The 19,743-nt window shown below is 47.7% G+C and overlaps 1 protein-coding gene across 1 annotated transcript; it reads left to right on the top strand.

Annotated features, from left to right (window-relative positions):
- Window positions 1-9,734: 9,734 nt before the first annotated feature.
- LOC138666889 (uncharacterized MFS-type transporter YtbD-like) lies at window positions 9,735-19,477 on the top strand. Its single transcript, XM_069755068.1, has 6 exons — window positions 9,735-9,762; window positions 17,465-17,662; window positions 17,729-17,854; window positions 17,969-18,307; window positions 18,660-18,923; window positions 19,308-19,477. Exons 1-6 carry the CDS (start codon window positions 9,735-9,737, stop codon window positions 19,475-19,477), a joined length of 1,125 nt encoding a protein of 374 aa, XP_069611169.1.
- The last annotated feature ends 266 nt before the right edge of the window (window positions 19,478-19,743 follow it).

The raw sequence follows: 19,743 nt of genomic DNA, 5'->3' as shown, positions 1-19,743 counted from the left end.
ACTGCACCAGAGTATCTTGCAACCTAGGGGACAGACCCTGCCTAAAATGGCTCCTAAGGGCAGGGTCATTCCACTGTGTGTCTGTGGCCCACCTCCTGAACTCTGAACAGTACTCCTCCGCCAGCCGAGCCCCGTGCTTGATCTTACGGAGTCGGGATTCCGCCAGGGAGACGCCATCTGGATCACCATACACCAGAGCCGTAAAAAACTCATCCACCAACCGTAGGGATGGTGAACCGGTTGGCAGGGAGAAAGCCCAGGATTGGGGATCACCCTTAAGAAGGGAAACCCACCCGTTGTTCCTTATTCCCTGATGAACAAGGGAAGAGCCTGAAGTACAACTTGCAGGCCTCCTTAAAAAAACAAAAATGTATCTCTCCCTCCTGAGAACCTGTCTGGGAGAGATATCTTGGGTTCAGGTTGACCCTGTACCTTAGCTGAGGCCCAAAACCCCAACAGTTGCTGCAGCTGCTGCACCACCTCACTACGCAGCACCAAACACTCATCGGTGAGAGTCTGTAGCAGTTGGGCAAAGGCCAGCATCTGGACCATGGCTCACCAGAAAAAAAAAAGAAGAAGGAATGGTTGGTTATAATGTCACGAAACAAAAATAGGAAGACTGGAGATTAGGAATCTGGGCCCCTGAACTGCCTCTCAGGCTAGAGGAAGCCCTGTCTTTCGTTAACTTGGGGGTACCCTTGAAGGTAGGGAGGCCCAAGTCACCGAACTGTCCCTGTCTCCTGTTAAACCCTGAACTAAACCCCCACCCCAGGGGGTGAACAGTGTAAACAGCACCACAAAGCAAATAAACAATATAAGAGTGAGGGGAACACGATACCAAAAGGTGAATGCACAAACTACAAAGTAACAAAACTCAGAACTTAGCTTGTGCACGCCGCTGCAAACTCCACAACAAAGACAGTACAGCAACTGAGCTCCAAACACCAAACTTGGCTGACACCAGGGAGCTGCTACTGCGAGGTTGGTCTCCTGAAAGGAACTGTATAACCAACAGTCAGCTGATGCACCAGGTGACCTTATAAAGGATGATGGGAGTGGTCACAAACATCAGCTGACCCAGATGCAATGCAATAACACCAGCGGCCACCGGGGGGAGAAAACTGCATTAACCCCCAATTACCAGAAAAGGAAAAAAGGTTTAAATCTAAGGGAAACCAGATCTGCCACAGATCCAAACATGGATCGTGACATCCGGAATATATAATTCTTATATCTCTAGTCCTGATCGGTGCCAATAGACATAACCTTCAGAGAACAATAGAATCTCATGCTTTCTGTACCAGTTTTAACCAATACCAGGTGGGAGGGAGGAATTAGGAGGGTAGGGAGACTCGTCTGTCAAAGCATAGAGCCATATAAATTCTTGAGGGGGGACATGAGGGGTTTTGGATTACACACTCTGACAGAGTGGGAAGAGGGGGGTCGGAAAGGCCAACAGCGTGTGTCTGAAAAGCCATGGAACTGTTAGGTAGATACTCCAACATGGCATGTTCACATTATTGTGACAACATCGCTCTAGGAACTGGTGTCTACATCGCTCTAGGAAACGGCATCTACATTGCTCTAGGAACCGTCGTCTACATCGCTCTAGGAACCGCCGTCTACATCGCTCTAGGAACCTTCATCTACATTGCTCTAGGAACCGCCGTCTACATCGCTCTAGGAATCATCATCTACATCGCTTTAGGAACCAGCGTTTACATCGCTCTAGGATCCGGCATCTACATTGCTCTAGGAATCATCATCTACATCGCTTTAGGAACCGCCGTCTACATCGCTCTAGGAATCATCATCTACATCCCTCTAGGAACCACCGTTTACATCGCTCTAGGAACCATCACTTAAATCACTCTAGAAACCATCATCTACATCGTTCTAGGAACCGTCGTCTACATTGCTCTAGGAACCGTCGTCTACATTGCTCTAGAAACCATCATCTACATCGCTCTAGGAATCATCATCTACATCACTTAGGATCCGCTGTCTACATCGCTCTAGGAATCATCATCTACATCTCTCTAGGAATCAACATCTACATCGCTCTAGGAATCATCTACATTGCTCTAGGAACTGCCGTCTACATCGCTCTAGGAACCGCCGTCTACATCGCTCTAGGAACCGCCGTCTACATCGCTCTAGGAACCGCCGTCTACATTGCTCTAGGAATCATCATCTACATCGCTCTAGGAACCGGCGTCTACATCGCTCTAGGAACCGCTGTCTAAATCGCTCTAGGAACCGGCATCTACATTGCTCTAGGAACTGCCATCTACATTGCTCTAGGAATCATCATCTACATTGCTTTAGGAACCGCTACATCGCTTTAGGAACCAGGGTTTACATCGCTCTAGGAACCATCACTTAAATCACTCTAGAAACCATCATCTACATCGTTCTAGGAAACGTCGTCTACATCGCTCTAGGAACCGCCGTCTACATTGCTCTAGGAACCGCCAACTACTGTACACTCTAGGATCCGCCGTCTACATCGCTCTAGGAACCGTAGTCTACATTGCTCTAGGAATCATCATCTACATCGCTCTAGGAACCACCGTTTACATCGCTCTAGGAACCATCACTTAAATCACTCTAGAAACCATCATCTACATCGCTCTAGGAACCACCGTTTACATCGCTCTAGGAACCATCACTTAAATCACTCTAGAAACCATCATCTACATCGCTCTAGGAACCGCCGCCTACATCGCTCTAGGAACCGCCGTCTACATTGCTCTAGGAATTGGCGTCTACATCGCTCTAGGAACCGCCATCTACATCGCTCTAGGAACCGGCGTCAACATCGCTCTAGGAATCATCATCTACATTTCTCTAGGAACGGCGTCTACATTGCTCTAGGAACGGCATCTACATTGCTCTAGGAACTGCCGTCTACATCGCTCTAGGAACCGGCGTCTACATTGCTCTAGGAATCATCATCTACATCGCTCTAGGAACCGCCGTCTACATCGCTCTAGGAACCGGCGTCTACATCGCTCTAGAAACCAGCGTCTACATTGCACTAGGAATCATCATCTACATCGCTCTAGGAACCGGCGTCTACATCGCTCTAGGAACCGGCGTCTACATCGCTCTAGGAACCGGAGTCTACATTGCTCTAGGAACCGCCGTCTACATTGCTCTAGGAACCGCCGTCTACATTGCTCTAGGAACCGGCGTCTACATCGCTCTAGGAACCGCCGTCTACATCGCTCTAGGAACCGCCATCTACATCGCTCTAGGAACCGCCATCTACATTGCTCTAGGAACCGCCGTCTACATTGCTCTAGGAACCGGTGTTTACATCGCTCTAGGAATCATCATCTACATCACTCTAGGAACCGGCATCTACATCGCTCTAGGAACCACCGTCTACATCGCTCTAGCAACCGGCGTCTACATCGCTCTAGGAACCGCCGTCTACATCGCTCTAGGAACCGCCATCTACATCGCTCTAGGAACCGCCGTCTACATTGCTCTAGGAACCGGTGTCTACATCGCTCTAGGAATCATCATCTACATCACTCTAGGAACCGGCATCTACATTGCTCTAGGAACCGCCGTCTACATCGCTCTAGGGACCGGCGTCTACATTGCTCTATGAACCGGCGTCTACATCGCTCTAGGAACCGGCGTCTACATTGCTCTAGGAACCGCCGTCTACATCGCTCTATGAACTGGCGTCTACATCGCTTTAGGAATCATCATCTACATTGGTCTAAAATCCGCTGTCTACATCACTCTAGGAACCGCCATCTACATCGCTCTAGGAATTGGCGTCTACATCGCTCTAGGATCCGTCGTCTACATCACTCTAGGAATCATCTACATCGCTCTAGGAACCGCCGTCTACATCGCTCTAGGAATTGACGTCTACATCGCTCTAGGATCCGCCGTCTACATCGCTCTAGGAACCGGCGTCTACATCGCTCTAGGAACCGCCGTCTACATCGCTCTAGGAATCATCATCTACAACGCTCTAGGAACTGCCGTCTACATCGCTCTAGGAACCAGCGTCTACATCGCTCTATGATCTGCCGTCTACATCACTCTAGGAATCATCATCTACATCGCTCAAGGAACTGCCGTCTACATCGCTCTAGGAACCGGCGTCTACATCGCTCTAGGAATCATCATCTACATCGCTCTAGGAACCGCCGTCTACATCGCTCTAGGAATTGGCGTCTACATCGCTCTAGGAACTGCTGTCTACATCGCTCTAGGAACTGCCGTCTACATCGCTCTAGGAACCGTCGTCTACATTGCTCTAGAAACCATCATCTACATCGCTCTAGGAAACGCCGTCTACATCGCTCTAGGAATTGGCATCTACATCGCTCTAGGAACCGCTGTCTACATCGCTCTAGGAACTGCCGTCTACATCGCTCTAGGATCTGCTGACTACATCACTCTAGGAACCGCCGTCTACATCGCTCTAGGAACCGGCGTCTACATCGCTCTAGGAACCGCCGTCTACATCGCTCTAGGAATCATCATCTACAACGCTCTAGGAACTGCCGTCTACATCGCTCTAGGAACCAGCGTCTACATCGCTCTATGATCTGCCGTCTACATCACTCTAGGAATCATCATCTACATCGCTCAAGGAACTGCCGTCTACATCGCTCTAGGAACCGGCGTCTACATCGCTCTAGGAATCATCATCTACATCGCTCTAGGAACCGCCGTCTACATCGCTCTAGGAATTGGCGTCTACATCGCTCTAGGAACTGCTGTCTACATCGCTCTAGGAACTGCCGTCTACATCGCTCTAGGAACCGTCGTCTACATTGCTCTAGAAACCATCATCTACATCGCTCTAGGAAACGCCGTCTACATCGCTCTAGGAATTGGCATCTACATCGCTCTAGGAACCGCTGTCTACATCGCTCTAGGAACTGCCGTCTACATCGCTCTAGGATCTGCTGACTACATCACTCTAGGAACCGCCGTCTACATCGCTCTAGGAACCGGCGTCTACATCGCTCTAGGAACCGGCGTCTACATTGCTCTAGGAATCATCATCTACATCGCTCTAGGAACCGGCGTCTACATCGCTCTAGGAACCGGCGTCTACATCACTCTAGGAACTGGAGTCTACATTGCTCTAGGAACCGCCGTCTACATTGCTCTAGGAACCGCCGTCTACATTGCTCTAGGAACCGGCGTCTACATCGCTCTAGGAACCGCCGTCTACATCGCTCTAGGAACCGCCATCTACATCGCTCTAGGAACCGCCGTCTACATTGCTCTAGGAACCGGTGTCTACATCGCTCTAGGAATCATCATCTACATCACTCTAGGAACCGGCATCTACATCGCTCTAGGAACCACCGTCTACATCGCTCTAGGAACCGGCGTCTACATTGCTCTAGGAACCGCCATCTACATCGCTCTAGGAACCGGCGTCTACATTGCTCTATGAACCGGCGTCTACATCGCTCTAGGAACCAGCGTCTACATTGCTCTAGGAACCGCCGTCTACATCGCTCTATGAACTGGCGTTTACATCGCTCTAGGAATCATCATCTACATCCCTCTAGGAACCACCGTTTACATCGCTCTAGGAACCATCACTTAAATCACTCTAGAAACCATCATCTACATCGTTCTAGGAACCGTCGTCTACATTGCTCTAGGAACCGTCGTCTACATTGCTCTAGAAACCATCATCTACATCGCTCTAGGAATCATCATCTACATCACTTAGGATCCGCTGTCTACATCGCTCTAGGAATCATCATCTACATCTCTCTAGGAATCATCATCTACATCGCTCTAGGAATCATCTACATTGCTCTAGGAACCGCCGTCTACATCGCTCTAGGAACCGCCGTCTACATCGCTCTAGGAACCGTAGTCTACATTGCTCTAGGAATCATCATCTACATCGCTCTAGGAACCGGCGTCTACATCGCTCTAGGAACGGCTGTCTAAATCGCTCTAGGAAACGGCATCTACATTGCTCTAGGAACTGCCATCTACATTGCTCTAGGAATCATCATCTACATTGCTTTAGGAACCGCTACATCGCTTTAGGAACCAGGGTTTACATCGCTCTAGGAACCATCACTTAAATCACTCTAGAAACCATCATCTACATCGTTCTAGGAAACGTCGTCTACATCGCTCTAGGAACCGCCGTCTACATTGCTCTAGGAACCGCCAACTACTGTACACTCTAGGATCCGCCGTCTACATCGCTCTAGGAACCGTAGTCTACATTGCTCTAGGAATCATCATCTGCATCACTCTAGGAACCACCGTTTACATCGCTCTAGGAACCATCACTTAAATCACTCTAGAAACCATCATCTACATCGCTCTAGGAACCACCGTTTACATCGCTCTAGGAACCATCACTTAAATCACTCTAGAAACCATCATCTACATCGCTCTAGGAACCGCCGTCTACATCGCTCTAGGAACCGCCGTCTACATTGCTCTAGGAACCGGCGTCTACATCGCTCTAGGATCCGCCATCTACATCGCTCTAGGAACCGGCGTCAACATCGCTCTAGGAATCATCATCTACATTTCTCTAGGAACGGCGTCTACATTGCTCTAGGAACGGCATCTACATTGCTCTAGGAACTGCCGTCTACATCGCTCTAGGAACCGGCGTCTACATTGCTCTAGGAATCATCATCTACATCGCTCTAGGAACCGCCGTCTACATCGCTCTAGGAACCGGCGTCTACATCGCTCTAGGAACCAGCGTCTACATTGCACTAGGAATCATCATCTACATCGCTCTAGGAACCGGCGTCTACATCGCTCTAGGAACCGGCGTCTACATCGCTCTAGGAACCGGAGTCTACATTGCTCTAGGAACCGCCGTCTACATTGCTCTAGGAACCGCCGTCTACATTGCTCTAGGAACCGGCGTCTACATCGCTCTAGGAACCGCCGTCTACATCGCTCTAGGAACCGCCATCTACATCGCTCTAGGAACCGCCATCTACATCGCTCTAGGAACCGCCGTCTACATTGCTCTAGGAACCGGTGTCTACATCGCTCTAGGAATCATCATCTACATCACTTTAGGAACCGGCATCTACATCGCTCTAGGAACCACCGTCTACATCGCTCTAGGAACCGGCGTCTACATCGCTCTAGGAACCGCCGTCTACATCGCTCTAGGAACCGCCATCTACATCGCTCTAGGAACCGCCGTCTACATTGCTCTAGGAACCGGTGTCTACATCGCTCTAGGAATCATCATCTACATCACTCTAGGAACCGGCATCTACATTGCTCTAGGAACCGCCGTCTACATCGCTCTAGGAACCGGCGTCTACATTGCTCTATGAACCGGCGTCTACATCGCTCTAGGAACCGGCGTCTACATTGCTCTAGGAACCGCCGTCTACATCGCTCTATGAACTGGCGTCTGCATCGCTTTAGGAATCATCATCTACATTGGTCTAAAATCCGCTGTCTACATCACTCTAGGAACCGCCATCTACATCGCTCTAGGAATTGGCGTCTACATCGCTCTAGGATCCGTCGTCTACATCACTCTAGGAATCATCTACATCGCTCTAGGAACCGCCGTCTACATCGCTCTAGGAATTGGCGTCTACATCGCTCTAGGATCCGCCGTCTACATCGCTCTAGGAACCGGCGTCTACATCGCTCTAGGAACCGCCGTCTACATCACTCTAGGAATCATCATCTACAACGCTCTAGGAACTGCCGTCTACATCGCTCTAGGAACCGGCGTCTACATCGCTCTATAATCTGCCGTCTACATCACTCTAGGAATCATCATCTACATCGCTCAAGGAACTGCCGTCTACATCGCTCTAGGAACCGGCGTCTACATCGCTCTAGGAATCATCATCTACATCGCTCTAGGAACCGCCGTCTACATCGCTCTAGGAATTGGCGTCTACATCGCTCTAGGAACTGCTGTCTACATCGCTCTAGGAACTGCCGTCTACATCGCTCTAGGAACCGTCGTCTACATTGCTCTAGAAACCATCATCTACATCGCTCTAGGAAACGCCGTCTACATCGCTCTAGGAATTGGCATCTACATCGCTCTAGGAACCGCTGTCTGCATCGCTCTAGGAACTGCCGTCTACATCGCTCTAGGATCTGCTGACTACATCACTCTAGGAACCGCCGTCTACATCGCTCTAGGAACCGGCGTCTACATCGCTCTAGGAACCGGCGTCTACATTGCTCTAGGAATCATCATCTACATCGCTCTAGGAACCGGCGTCTACATCGCTCTAGGAACCGGCGTCTACATCGCTCTAGGAACCGGAGTCTACATTGCTCTAGGAACCGCCGTCTACATTGCTCTAGGAACCGCCGTCTACATTGCTCTAGGAACCGGCGTCTACATCGCTCTAGGAACCGCCGTCTACATCGCTCTAGGAACCGCCATCTACATCGCTCTAGGAACCGCCGTCTACATTGCTCTAGGAACCGGTGTCTACATCGCTCTAGGAATCATCATCTACATCACTCTAGGAACCGGCATCTACATCGCTCTAGGAACCACCGTCTACATCGCTCTAGGAACCGGCGTCTACATTGCTCTAGGAACCGCCATCTACATCGCTCTAGGAACCGGCGTCTACATTGCTCTATGAACCGGCGTCTACATCGCTCTAGGAACCAGCGTCTACATTGCTCTAGGAACCGCCGTCTACATCGCTCTATGAACTGGCGTCTACATCCCTTTAGGAATCATCATCTACATCGGTCTAGGATCCGCTGTCTACATCACTCTAGGAACCGCCGTCTACATCGCTCTAGGAATTGGCGTCTACATCGCTCTAGGATCCGTCGTCTACATCACTCTAAGAATCATCTACATCGCTCTAGGAACCGCCATCTACATCGCTCTAGGAATTGGCGTCTACATCGCTCTAGGAATTGGCGTCTACATCGCTCTAGGATCCGCCGTCTACATCGCTCTAGGAACCGCCGTCTACATCGCTCTAGGAATCATCATCTACATCGCTCTAGGAACTGCCGTCTACATCGCTCTAGGAACCGTCGTCTACATTGCTCTAGAAACCATCATCTACATCGCTCTAGGAACCGCCGTCTACATTTCTCTAGGAATCATCATCTACATCACTTAGGATCCGCTGTCTACATCGCTCTAGGAATCATCTACATCTCTCTAGGAATCATCATCTACATCGCTCTAGGAACCGCCGTCTACATCGCTCTAGGAACCGCCGTCTACATCGCTCTAGGAACCGTAGTCTACATTGCTCTAGGAATCATCATCTACATCGCTCTAGGAACCACCGTTTACATCGTTCTAGGAACCGGCTTCTACATCGCTCTAGGAACCGCTGTCTAAATCGCTCTAGGAACCGGCGTCTACATCGCTCTAGGAAACGCTGTCTACATCGCTCTAGGATCCGGCATCTACATTGCTCTAGGAACTGCCATCTACATTGCTCTAGGAATCATCATCTACATCGCTTTAGGAACCGCTACATCGCTTTAGGAACCAGGGTTTACATCGCTCTAGGAACCATCACTTAAATCACTCTAGAAACCATCATCTACATCGTTTTAGGAACCGTCGTCTACATCGCTCTAGGAACCGCCGTCTGCATTGCTCTAGGAACCGCCAACTACTGTACACTCTAGGATCCGCCGTCTACATCGCTCTAGGAACCGTAGTCTACATTGCTCTAGGAATCATTATCTACATCGCTCTTGTGAAGAGCAGAACAAAAATGATTACCTCAATGAAAACCTGGCCAGGTAAGAGACACTGTTAGATCTCTTATATCTGCCCTGCACTGTCCGTAAGATTTTCTGTGTCGTGTTCTTTAGCGGGTAGTTCTAGTAGAGGAGGATACCTATAGCTCGGGTTCTTGAACTATTTAGGAATTGATCACCTCACGGAGTACGGCATTGAATGAGAGTGAATGTGAATAGAAGGTGTGTGGAAGTTGGGAATAGCCCTATAAGCCGCCCAGGGGGTTGAAACAGAAGAAGTGACTGTCCCACTGGGCAACGTGGTTGCGTCCTTTCGGGGAGACCTCCGCGCCTATGTTCAATCTCTGATCCTGTCTTTGACAAAAACCTGGTGACGGATAAGTGTATGATAGTATGAGCCCAGGACAGATAAATTAGCCTGGGACAAGAATACGTTGTATGTGATAGTATAAGCCCAGGACAGATAAATTAGCCTGGGACAAGATACGTTGTATGTTCTTTTTCTTTTTCTGTCTGGTTGCATTTGTGTTGTTTGCTATAGGTGTAGGAATCAGGATTTTCTTACATCAACACAGTTTAAACATCCTAGCTCCTTAGGAAGAAGGTAACGAGGTATTCTCATACCCAAACGCCACCTAGGGCAAGAAAAAGACATCCTAGCTCCTTAGGAAGAAGGTAACGAGGTATTCTCATACCCAAACGCCACCTAGGGCAAGAAAAAGACATCCTAGCTCCTTAGGAAGAAGGTAACGAGGTATTCTCATACCCAAACGCCACCTAGGGCAAGAAAAAGACATCCTAGCTCCTTAGGAAGAAGGTAACGAGGTATTCTCATACCCAAACGCCACCTAGGGCAAGAAAAAGACATCCTAGCTCCTTAGGAAGAAGGTAACGAGGTATTCTCATACCCAAACGCCACCTAGGGCAAGAAAGCTCAGGATAAGAAAATGGGGAATAAGCAAACAAAGTCGGAACCAGAAGAATTAGATATCTATACTATCATAAAGGAGAGAAGTGGTGAAGATGCCACTAAGGGGCTGAAAAAGATTTTTAGTAAGTTTGGAGTTACTAGGGCAGAAGCTTTTAGTAGAAAACTATGGGAAGGAATTCAGGAAAGGAAAAAAGGCATAATCAGAGACAAGAAATGGATAGATCAGATCCAAGCATTGATTGATGTCTCTAGGGTAGCAGAAAATGAGGGATGGACATATAATCAACAGAGTAAAAAGTGGTGTATTAGACCCACAGGCTGTGGAGAAAAACAAAATGTGGAATCTAAAAATACCCCACCCCCATACCTTAACCCACATGCCCCATCTTTTCTCCAAACACCACCTCAAAGTTTAGCCGGACCAGGAGGATGGGTATGTCCGCACTGTGGACAACAAAATCCAGACTGGAGAAACGATTGCCTAGCCTGTGGTACACCTAGACATGGCGCTGTACTTGCCCCTGTTAGGGTAGTACCAAGACCCTTTAGGGAACCTGGTGCTGACGGAGTAATGGGAACTAGATATCACCAAACTCGACAATATTTCCCTTGGTCCCCCGCTGAAGGCATGTCTCTCTTGCATAACGCACCAGATCCCACCCAGTGTCCAGTTAGATTTGCACAATATATACAGCAAATTATGCAGACTCACGCTGGAGTTTGGGCAGATGGAGAAGAATTATGTAGAATGAAAATGACTCCTGGACTCTTCCAGGAGCTATTAGCGAATCTACAGGTACATAGGCCCCAAGCAGGAGATGGTGCCTTACAAACGATAGAATCAGGTACACAATTTGTAGATCACGTAATGGTTTTCATGAGGGAGAGACAGAGGCAGAGAGGAACAACGGGAGTGGTGGCTCAGAAATCTGGACAATCAGTAGACGAATATTATCTAAGTGTAGAAAATAATTTCAGAGATGAAGGCATGGATCTAACCGCTCCAGGAATGATGAGGTTAGTTACAAAAACCTTTATAGATGGATTGTCTCCAAAAGTGAAGGAAAAGCTTAAGGCCGCAACCCCTGATTGGAGAACCTTGGAAGACCCACACCTGGCTAGACAGAAAGCTGTAGGGATAGAAATGGACTTAAGAGAAAATTCTAAGCCAGTAAGAATTGCACAGGCTAATACTGGCTCTGCTAATCAAAAGTTTACTTGTCATTACTGTAAGAAGCCAGGACATTTCCAAAGGGAATGTAGGAAGAGAAAAGCAGATATAGATTCAGGAACCTTTGTACCCAAAAATAGGATAAATAACCCAGTGCCTGATCAAACAGACAGCTCAGAATGACTGAAAGTTATGCAGGTCTCTCTTCCTTCTAGAAGACCAATAATACAAGTTGAAGTTGAGGGTAAAAATGTACCTTTTCTGATAGATACGGGAGCAACATCCTCCATTTTAAATCAGGACTTTTTACCATATCCTGACAATATATCCTCAAAAGTTACATATGCAGAAGGGTATGATGGTAAAATTCAGGCGTTGCCCTTTACAAAACCTTTAAATGTGAGCTTTGGCCCTAAAACTTTTGTATCCAAATTTTTATTTGCTAAAGGTGCACCTACCTGCTTGTTGGGTACTGATGTCTTAAGTAAAATGCATGCAAACATCCATTTTAGAGAAGATGGCACAGTTATGCTGACCATCCCTGAAGATGCAGAAACTCTGGAACCATATGTTAGAATACAGGCAATGGAGGATTTTCCCGAAATTTACACTCAACAAGCAAAAATTGACTTGTCTCGGGTTCCTGACAGCCTATGGGCAAAAGGAGACACTGATGTAGGATTTTTATCAGTAGCTCCTATACTGTTAGAAACTGCCCCGGGAACCATATTACCTCAGCTTAGGCAATACCCCATCAGCACCCAGCAAGAACAGGCGATTTCTCAACAAATTCAGGATTATGTGTTACAAGGTGTTTTGGTAGAAATCAGGTCACCCGCCAATACACCCTTATATCCTGTTAAAAAGAAAGTGTCCTCCAAAGAAACTATGGTGAAATATCGCATGGTGCACGACTTACGGGAAATCAATAAGGTTTTGGCACCGGTCACCCCTGTGGTACCGAATCCTCATACCTTACTGTCTCAAATTCCCAGCACTGCTGCATATTTTACGGTAATTGACTTATCAAACGCATTTTTTTCTGTGCCACTACATAAGAACTGTTGGCATTTGTTTGCCTTTACATTCAAGGGTAAACAATTAGCATGGACAAGATTGCCACAAGGTATGGTACACTCACCAACTTTGTACTCTGAAGCAATGCAGACCGTGCTAAAAAATGTCATCCCAGAACCAGGAGTAGTCATTCTACAGTATGTAGATGACTTACTTATTTGTTGCCCTGATGAGCAGACGGTAGTTACCTCAACTGTTAATTTCTTAATTTTCCTAGCGCAAGAAGGCTGTAAAGTAAATAGACAGAAACTCCAGGCTTGTCAACAAACAGTCGTGTTTTTAGGTCGCTGCATATCACAGGGCATCAGACACCTCACACCTCAACGTACGGAAGCCATATGTAACATGCTTGAACCCAGGAATCACAAACAGCTGCGTGCTTTCCTAGGTATTGTTTCACACTGTAGACAGTGGATCATACATGCAAGTCAACTCATGCAGCCTTTATATGACTGTATTGCCAACACACCATATTCACTCAGTGAAGAGGCTAAACAGTCATTTTCCTCTTTGAAAACAGCACTGGTATCAGCTCCGGCTTTGGGACTCCCAGACTACACTAAACCTTTTCAATTGATGGCAGCTGAGATATCCTCACATGCTACAGGGGTGCTCACACAAAAACATGGAAACAAACAGAGACCTGTGGCATACATATCAGCTCATCTGGACCCTGTAGCTAGAGCCGCACCTTCTTGTGTAAGAGTAGTAGCCGCAATTTCACTGTTATTAGATAAAGCTTCTGAGATTGTTCTTGATCACCCACTTCTAGTTCAGACCACTCATGATGTACATGGCATTCTTAACCAGGTCCAACCTAAATATATTTCAATGGCCAGACACCTCCGTCTCCAATGTTCCCTACTACTGCCGCCCAACATTTCCTTTGCCAGGATTCAGACTCTTAATCTCGCGTCTTTGCTCCCTTTAGAGTCTGAGGGGGGTACCATACCTGAGGAAACTGCACTCTCCAACTCCTTTGACCCATCAAAGTCAATGCATGATTGTGTACAATTAATGGAACAAGAGACTCAGGGCTTATGTAATGTACGTGACAAGCCACTCTGTAATGCTACATTTGAACTTTTCATAGATGGCAGTAGATATGCAGATATGAATGGACAATTTCATACAGGTTATGCGGTAGTAACTCAGCATGAAGTGCTGAAAGCAGAACCTCTCCCTGCTAATCAGTCTGCACAAGAAGCAGAACTTACGGCATTAGTTGAAGCTCTAAAAATAGCCAAAGATCAGACAGCAAACATATACACTGACTCTAGATATGCACATGGCATTATTTTCGATTTTGGCGTAATATGGAGAGCCAGAGGTTATATGACTGCTTCAGGCCAACCTGTTAAACATGCCTCCCTCATTAGACAGATTCTGGAGGCAGCACAAGAAACTAAAGAAATAGCGGTGATAAAGGTAGCTGCACATGTGAGACTCGACACCGAGGAAGCCAGGGGTAACGATAAAGCCGATAAGGCAGCAAAACAGGCAGCACGTAAACCCTTACATCATGCCCACACACTAGATAGCTCTGAAGATGATGAGGAAAGATTGAAGGAAGCTCAGAAACAGGTAGACGACGAAGAACGAGGGCAGTGGCAGAAAAAAGGGGCAGAAGATCAGCAAGGATTATGGAAAAAAGGAACTTTGTTGTGTTTACCCAGAGCCTGGTACCCCGCAGTGGCAAGTGACCTCCACCTACCCACGCATGTGTCGGCAAATGGTATGACGCTCAAGGTAAAAGAAAGGTGGTTGGCTCCAGGCTTTGGTAATTTTGCTCGGAACATGTGTGCTGCATGCGCTATATGCCTGGCACACAATCCAGGTCAGGCCATTAAAACTCCAACCAAGCATCATGTAAGACCACTGTATCCCTTTCAAAGACTCCAGATCGACTACATCCAACTTCCTAGGTACAATGGATACGAATATGTGCTTGTGTGTGTGGACATGCTCTCAGGGTGGCCAGAGGCTTATCCAGTTCGTAGAGCCTCAGCAAAAACTACTGCCATTAAAATAGCACATGAACTGATACCCCGTTACGGCATGCCTGAGGTGATCGAGTCAGATAGGGGTACCCATTTTACTGGGGAAATATTCCAGAATGTTATGAAAATGTTGGGAGTAGAAAACCAGTTTCACACTCCATATCATCCACAGAGTTCAGGTAAAGTGGAAAGATTAAATGGGACAATAAAATTAAAAATCCAGAAGGCCATGGCAGAAACAGGAAAGCCTTGGACCGAGTGTCTACCACTTGCCCTGTATTCCATCCGAAACACCCCAAGGGGGAAGGCTAAGCTGTCACCACATGAGATTCTTTTTGGTAGAGCAGCAAATTTGGGTTGTTATTTTCCACAACAACTGATGTTGAATACTGAGACTTTAACTGCTTATGTACAAGAATTACAAAAACGTTTAACTAAAGTGCATTCGCAAGTTTTTGCTTCCCTTCCAGATCCAGAAAATCTCGAAGGAGGCCACAAGTTGGAACGTGGTGATCAAGTCTACGTGAAAAGACACACCAGAAAGACTCTGGAACCGAGATTTGACGGACCTTTCCAAGTCCTGTTAACAACTCCAACAGCAGTCAAGCTTGAAGGAAAGGCATCATGGATACATGCAAGCCATTGCAAAAAAGCAGTATAAGACTCATGATATTGATGTTAATAATGTTAACCTCAACGGAGGCATGGGAAAGACTGAATTCTCTAGCCCCTTTGAACAATAGATTCGTACAACATCATAGAAAATTAGTGCATGACTTGTTAAATAATACGCAACCCCTGGCAGATTGTTGGATCTGTACCCATTCACCAGTATCAGCCACAAGTATACCTTTTCTAGCAGTTCCCGTGTCAGCTGAAGAAATATTCGCTTGGCCTAATTGTTCAGACAACCTGGCCAACAACCAAACTGGTAATACTAGACTATGGAATACTACTATCGCCATACCAATTGTGGGATGGGTAGAATTTCCTTGGTGGCAGGGCAATCTTACAGGAAAAATAGACAACTTACAATATTTAGCATTCAAGGGAGGAAAATGGGTACCTAGGAATAAGCAAGGTTGTACTCAAGGGTATCTCGGTATGCACAAATAAATTTTGTGTAATGGATGCGAGAATATAAAGTTTTTTTTTGTAATATCACAAAAAGAATGACTAAAATGATCGACAAGGTTTTGAATGGAATATGTCAAAGGGGGGATTGTGAAGAGCAGAACAAAAATGATTACCTCAATGAACAAAAATAAAAAAAAGAATTTGTGATAAATATTGACCTGTCCATTCAAGGACATTTTAGCTATAGTATGAAATCCTGTTTTTCTTGTCTGTGGAATTGCCTTTGTACTGTTTGTTGTGAAACTGCCGCCCACGAAACTGTTTTCTTTTCTTTTCTTTCTTTCCTGTTTTGTCTCTTTGTTTAAACATGCAAAACTTGTATAACCACTAAACCTACTGAAACAACTATATAAAGAAGGGGTAGCACCTTGAAGGCAGGGGTGCTTCAGAGACTTCCCAGTGATACACTATACAAGACGTGTCTTGTGTATTTATTTCTGGTGATTCCCCACTTCCAAAGGCTGCTCAGACTGAGTGTGATGCCGACACTCTAGGAACCACCATTTACATCGCTCTAGGAACCATCACTTAAATCACTCTAGAAACCATCATCTACATCGCTCTAGGAACCGCCGTCTACATCGCTCTAGGAACCGCCGTCTACATTGCTCTAGGAACCGGTGTCTACATCGCTCTAGGAACCGCCGTCTACATCGCTCTAGGAACCGGCGTCAACATCGCTCTAGGAATCATCATCTACATTTCTCTAGGAACGGCGTCTACATTGCTCTAGGAACGGCATCTACATTGCTCTAGGAACTGCCATCTACATCGCTCTAGGAACTGGTGTCTACATTGCTCTAGGAATCATCATCTACATCGCTCTAGGAACCGCCGTCTACATCGCTCTAGGAACCGCCGTCTACATCGCTCTAGGAACCGGCGTCTACATTACTCTAGGAATCATCATCTACATCGCTCTAGGAACCGACGTCTACATCGCTCTAGGAACCGGCGTCTACATCGCTCTAGGAACCGGAGTCTACATTGCTCTAGGAACCACCGTCTACATTGCTCTAGGAACCGCCGTCTACATTGCTCTAGGAACCGGCGTTTACATCGCTCTAGGAACCGCCGTCTACATCGCTCTAGGAACAGCCATCTACATCGCTCTAGGAACCGCCGTCTACATTGCTCTAGGAACCGGTGTCTACATCGCTCTAGGAATCATCATCTACATCACTCTAGGAACCGGCATCTACATCGCGCTAGGACCCGTAGTCTACATTGCTCTAGGAATCATCATCTACATCGCTCTAGGAACCACCGTTTACATCGCTCTAGGAACCATCACTTAAATCACTCTAGAAACCATCATCTACATCGCTCTAGGAACCGCCGTCTACATCGCTCTAGGAACCGGAGTCTACATTGCTCTAGGAACCGCCGTCTACATTGCTCTAGGAACCGCCGTCTACATTGCTCTAGGAACCGGCGTCTACATCGCTCTAGGAACCGCCGTCTACATCGCTCTAGGAACCGCCATCTACATCGCTCTTGGAACCGCCGTCTACATTGCTCTAGGAACCGGTGTCTACATCGCTCTAGGAATCATCATCTACATCACTCTAGGAACCGGCATCTACATCGCTCTAGGAACCACCGTCTACATCGCTCTAGGAACCGGCGTCTACATCGCTCTAGGAACCGCCGTCTACATCGCTCTAGGAACCGCCATCTACATCGCTCTAGGAACCGCCGTCTACATTGCTCTAGGAACCGGTGTCTACATCGCTCTAGGAATCATCATCTACATCACTCTAGGAACCGGCATCTACATTGCTCTAGGAACCGCCGTCTACATCGCTCTAGGAACCGGCGTCTACATTGCTCTATGAACCGGCGTCTACATCGCTCTAGGAACCGGCGTCTACATTGCTCTAGGAACCGCCGTCTACATCGCTCTATGAACTGGCGTCTACATCGCTTTAGGAATCATCATCTACATCGGTCTAGGATCCGCTGTCTACATCACTCTAGGAACCGCCGTCTACATCGCTCTAGGAATTGGCGTTTACATCGCTCTAGGATCCGTCGTCTACATCACTCTAGGAATCATCTACATCGCTCTAGGAACCGCCGTCTACATCGCTCTAGGAACTGCCGTCTACATCGCTCTAGGATCCGCTGACTACATCACTCTAGGAACCGCCGTCTACATCGCTCTAGGAATTGGCTTCTACATCGCTCTAGGATCCGTCGTCTACATCACTCTAGGAATCATCATCTACATCGCTCTAGGAACCGCCGTCTACATCGCTCTAGGAATTGGCGTCTACATCGCTCTAGGATCCGCCGTCTACATCGCTCTAGGAACCGGCGTCTACATCGCTCTAGGAACTGCCGTCTACATCGCTCTAGGAACCGGCGTCTACATCGCTCTAGGAATCATCATCTACATTGCTCTAGCAACCGGCGTCTACATTTCTCTAGGAACGGCGTCTACATTGCTCTAGGAACGGCATCTACATTGCTCTAGGAACCGCCGTCTACATCGCTCTAGGAACCAGCGTCTACATTGCTCTAGGAATCATCATCTGCATCGCTCTAGGAACCGCCGTCTACATCGCTCTAGGAACCGGCATCTACATCGCTCTAGGAATCATCATCTACATCGCTCTAGGAACCGGTGTCTACATCGCTCTAGGAACCGGCGTCTACATCGCTCTAGGAACCGGAGTCTACATTGCTCTAGGAACCGGCGTCTACATTGCCCTAGGAACCGCCGTCTGCATTGCTCTAGGAACCGCCGTCTACATCTCTCTAGGAACCGCCGTCTACATCGCTCTAGGAACCGCCGTCTACATCGCTCTAGGAACCGGCGTCTACATTGCTCTAGGAATCATCATCTACATCGCTCTAGGAACCGGCGTCTACATCGGTCTAGGTACCGGCGTCTACATTGCTCTAGGAACCGGAGTCTACATTGCTCTAGGAAATGGCGTCTACATTGCTCTAGGAACCGCCGTCTACATTGCTCTAGGAACCGGCGTCTACATCGCTCTAGGAACCGCCGTCTACATCGCTCTTGGAACCGCCGTCTACATCGCTCTAGGAACCGGCGTCTACATTGCTCTAGGAATCATCATCTACATCGCTCTAGGAACCGGCGTCTACATCACTCTAGGAACCGGCGTCTACATTGCTCTAGGAATCATCATCTACATCGCTCTAGGAACCGGAGTCTACATTGCTCTAGGAACCGCCGTCTACATTGCTCTAGGAACCGCCGACTACATCGCTCTAGGAACCGCCGTCTACATTGCTCTAGGAACTGCCGTCTACATCGCTCTAGGAACCGCCGTCTACATTGCTCTAGGAACCGCCGTCTACATTGCTTTAGGAACCGGTGTATACATCGCTCTAGGAATCATCATCTACATCACTCTAGGAACCGCCGTCTACATCGCTCTAGGAACCGCCGTCTACATTGCTCTATGAATCGGCGTCTACATCGCTCTAGGAACCGGCGTCTACATTGCTCTAGGAACCGCCGTCTACATCGCTCTATGAACCGGCGTCTACATCGCTTTAGGAATCATCATCTACATCGTTCTAGGATCCGCTGTCTACATAACTCTAGGAACCGCCGTCTACATCGCTCTAGGAATTGTCGTCTACATCGCTCTAGGATTCGCCGTCTACATCGCTCTAGGAACCGGCGTCTACATCGCTCTAGGAACCGCCGTCTACATCGCTGTAGGAAT

Source organism: Ranitomeya imitator, chromosome 2 (assembly GCF_032444005.1).
Source record: "Ranitomeya imitator isolate aRanImi1 chromosome 2, aRanImi1.pri, whole genome shotgun sequence".
NCBI lineage: Eukaryota > Metazoa > Chordata > Amphibia > Anura > Dendrobatidae > Ranitomeya > Ranitomeya imitator.
Note: the sequence above shows the minus strand (reverse complement) of the source record. Positions and strands in the feature narration are given on the sequence as shown.

Excerpts from the sequence above, each read along its gene's own strand:
- LOC138666889 (XM_069755068.1), top strand. The coding sequence starts at position 9,735 with ATGATTACCTCAATGAAAACCTGGCCAG. Across the intron at positions 9,763-17,464 it reads CTCAATGAAAACCTGGCCAG|GAACCGGCGTCTACATCGCT; the intron begins GTAAGAGACACT and ends ACATTGCTCTAG. Across the intron at positions 18,308-18,659 it reads CTACATCGCTCTAGGAATTG|GAACCGGTGTCTACATCGCT; the intron begins GCGTCTACATCG and ends ACATCGCTCTAG.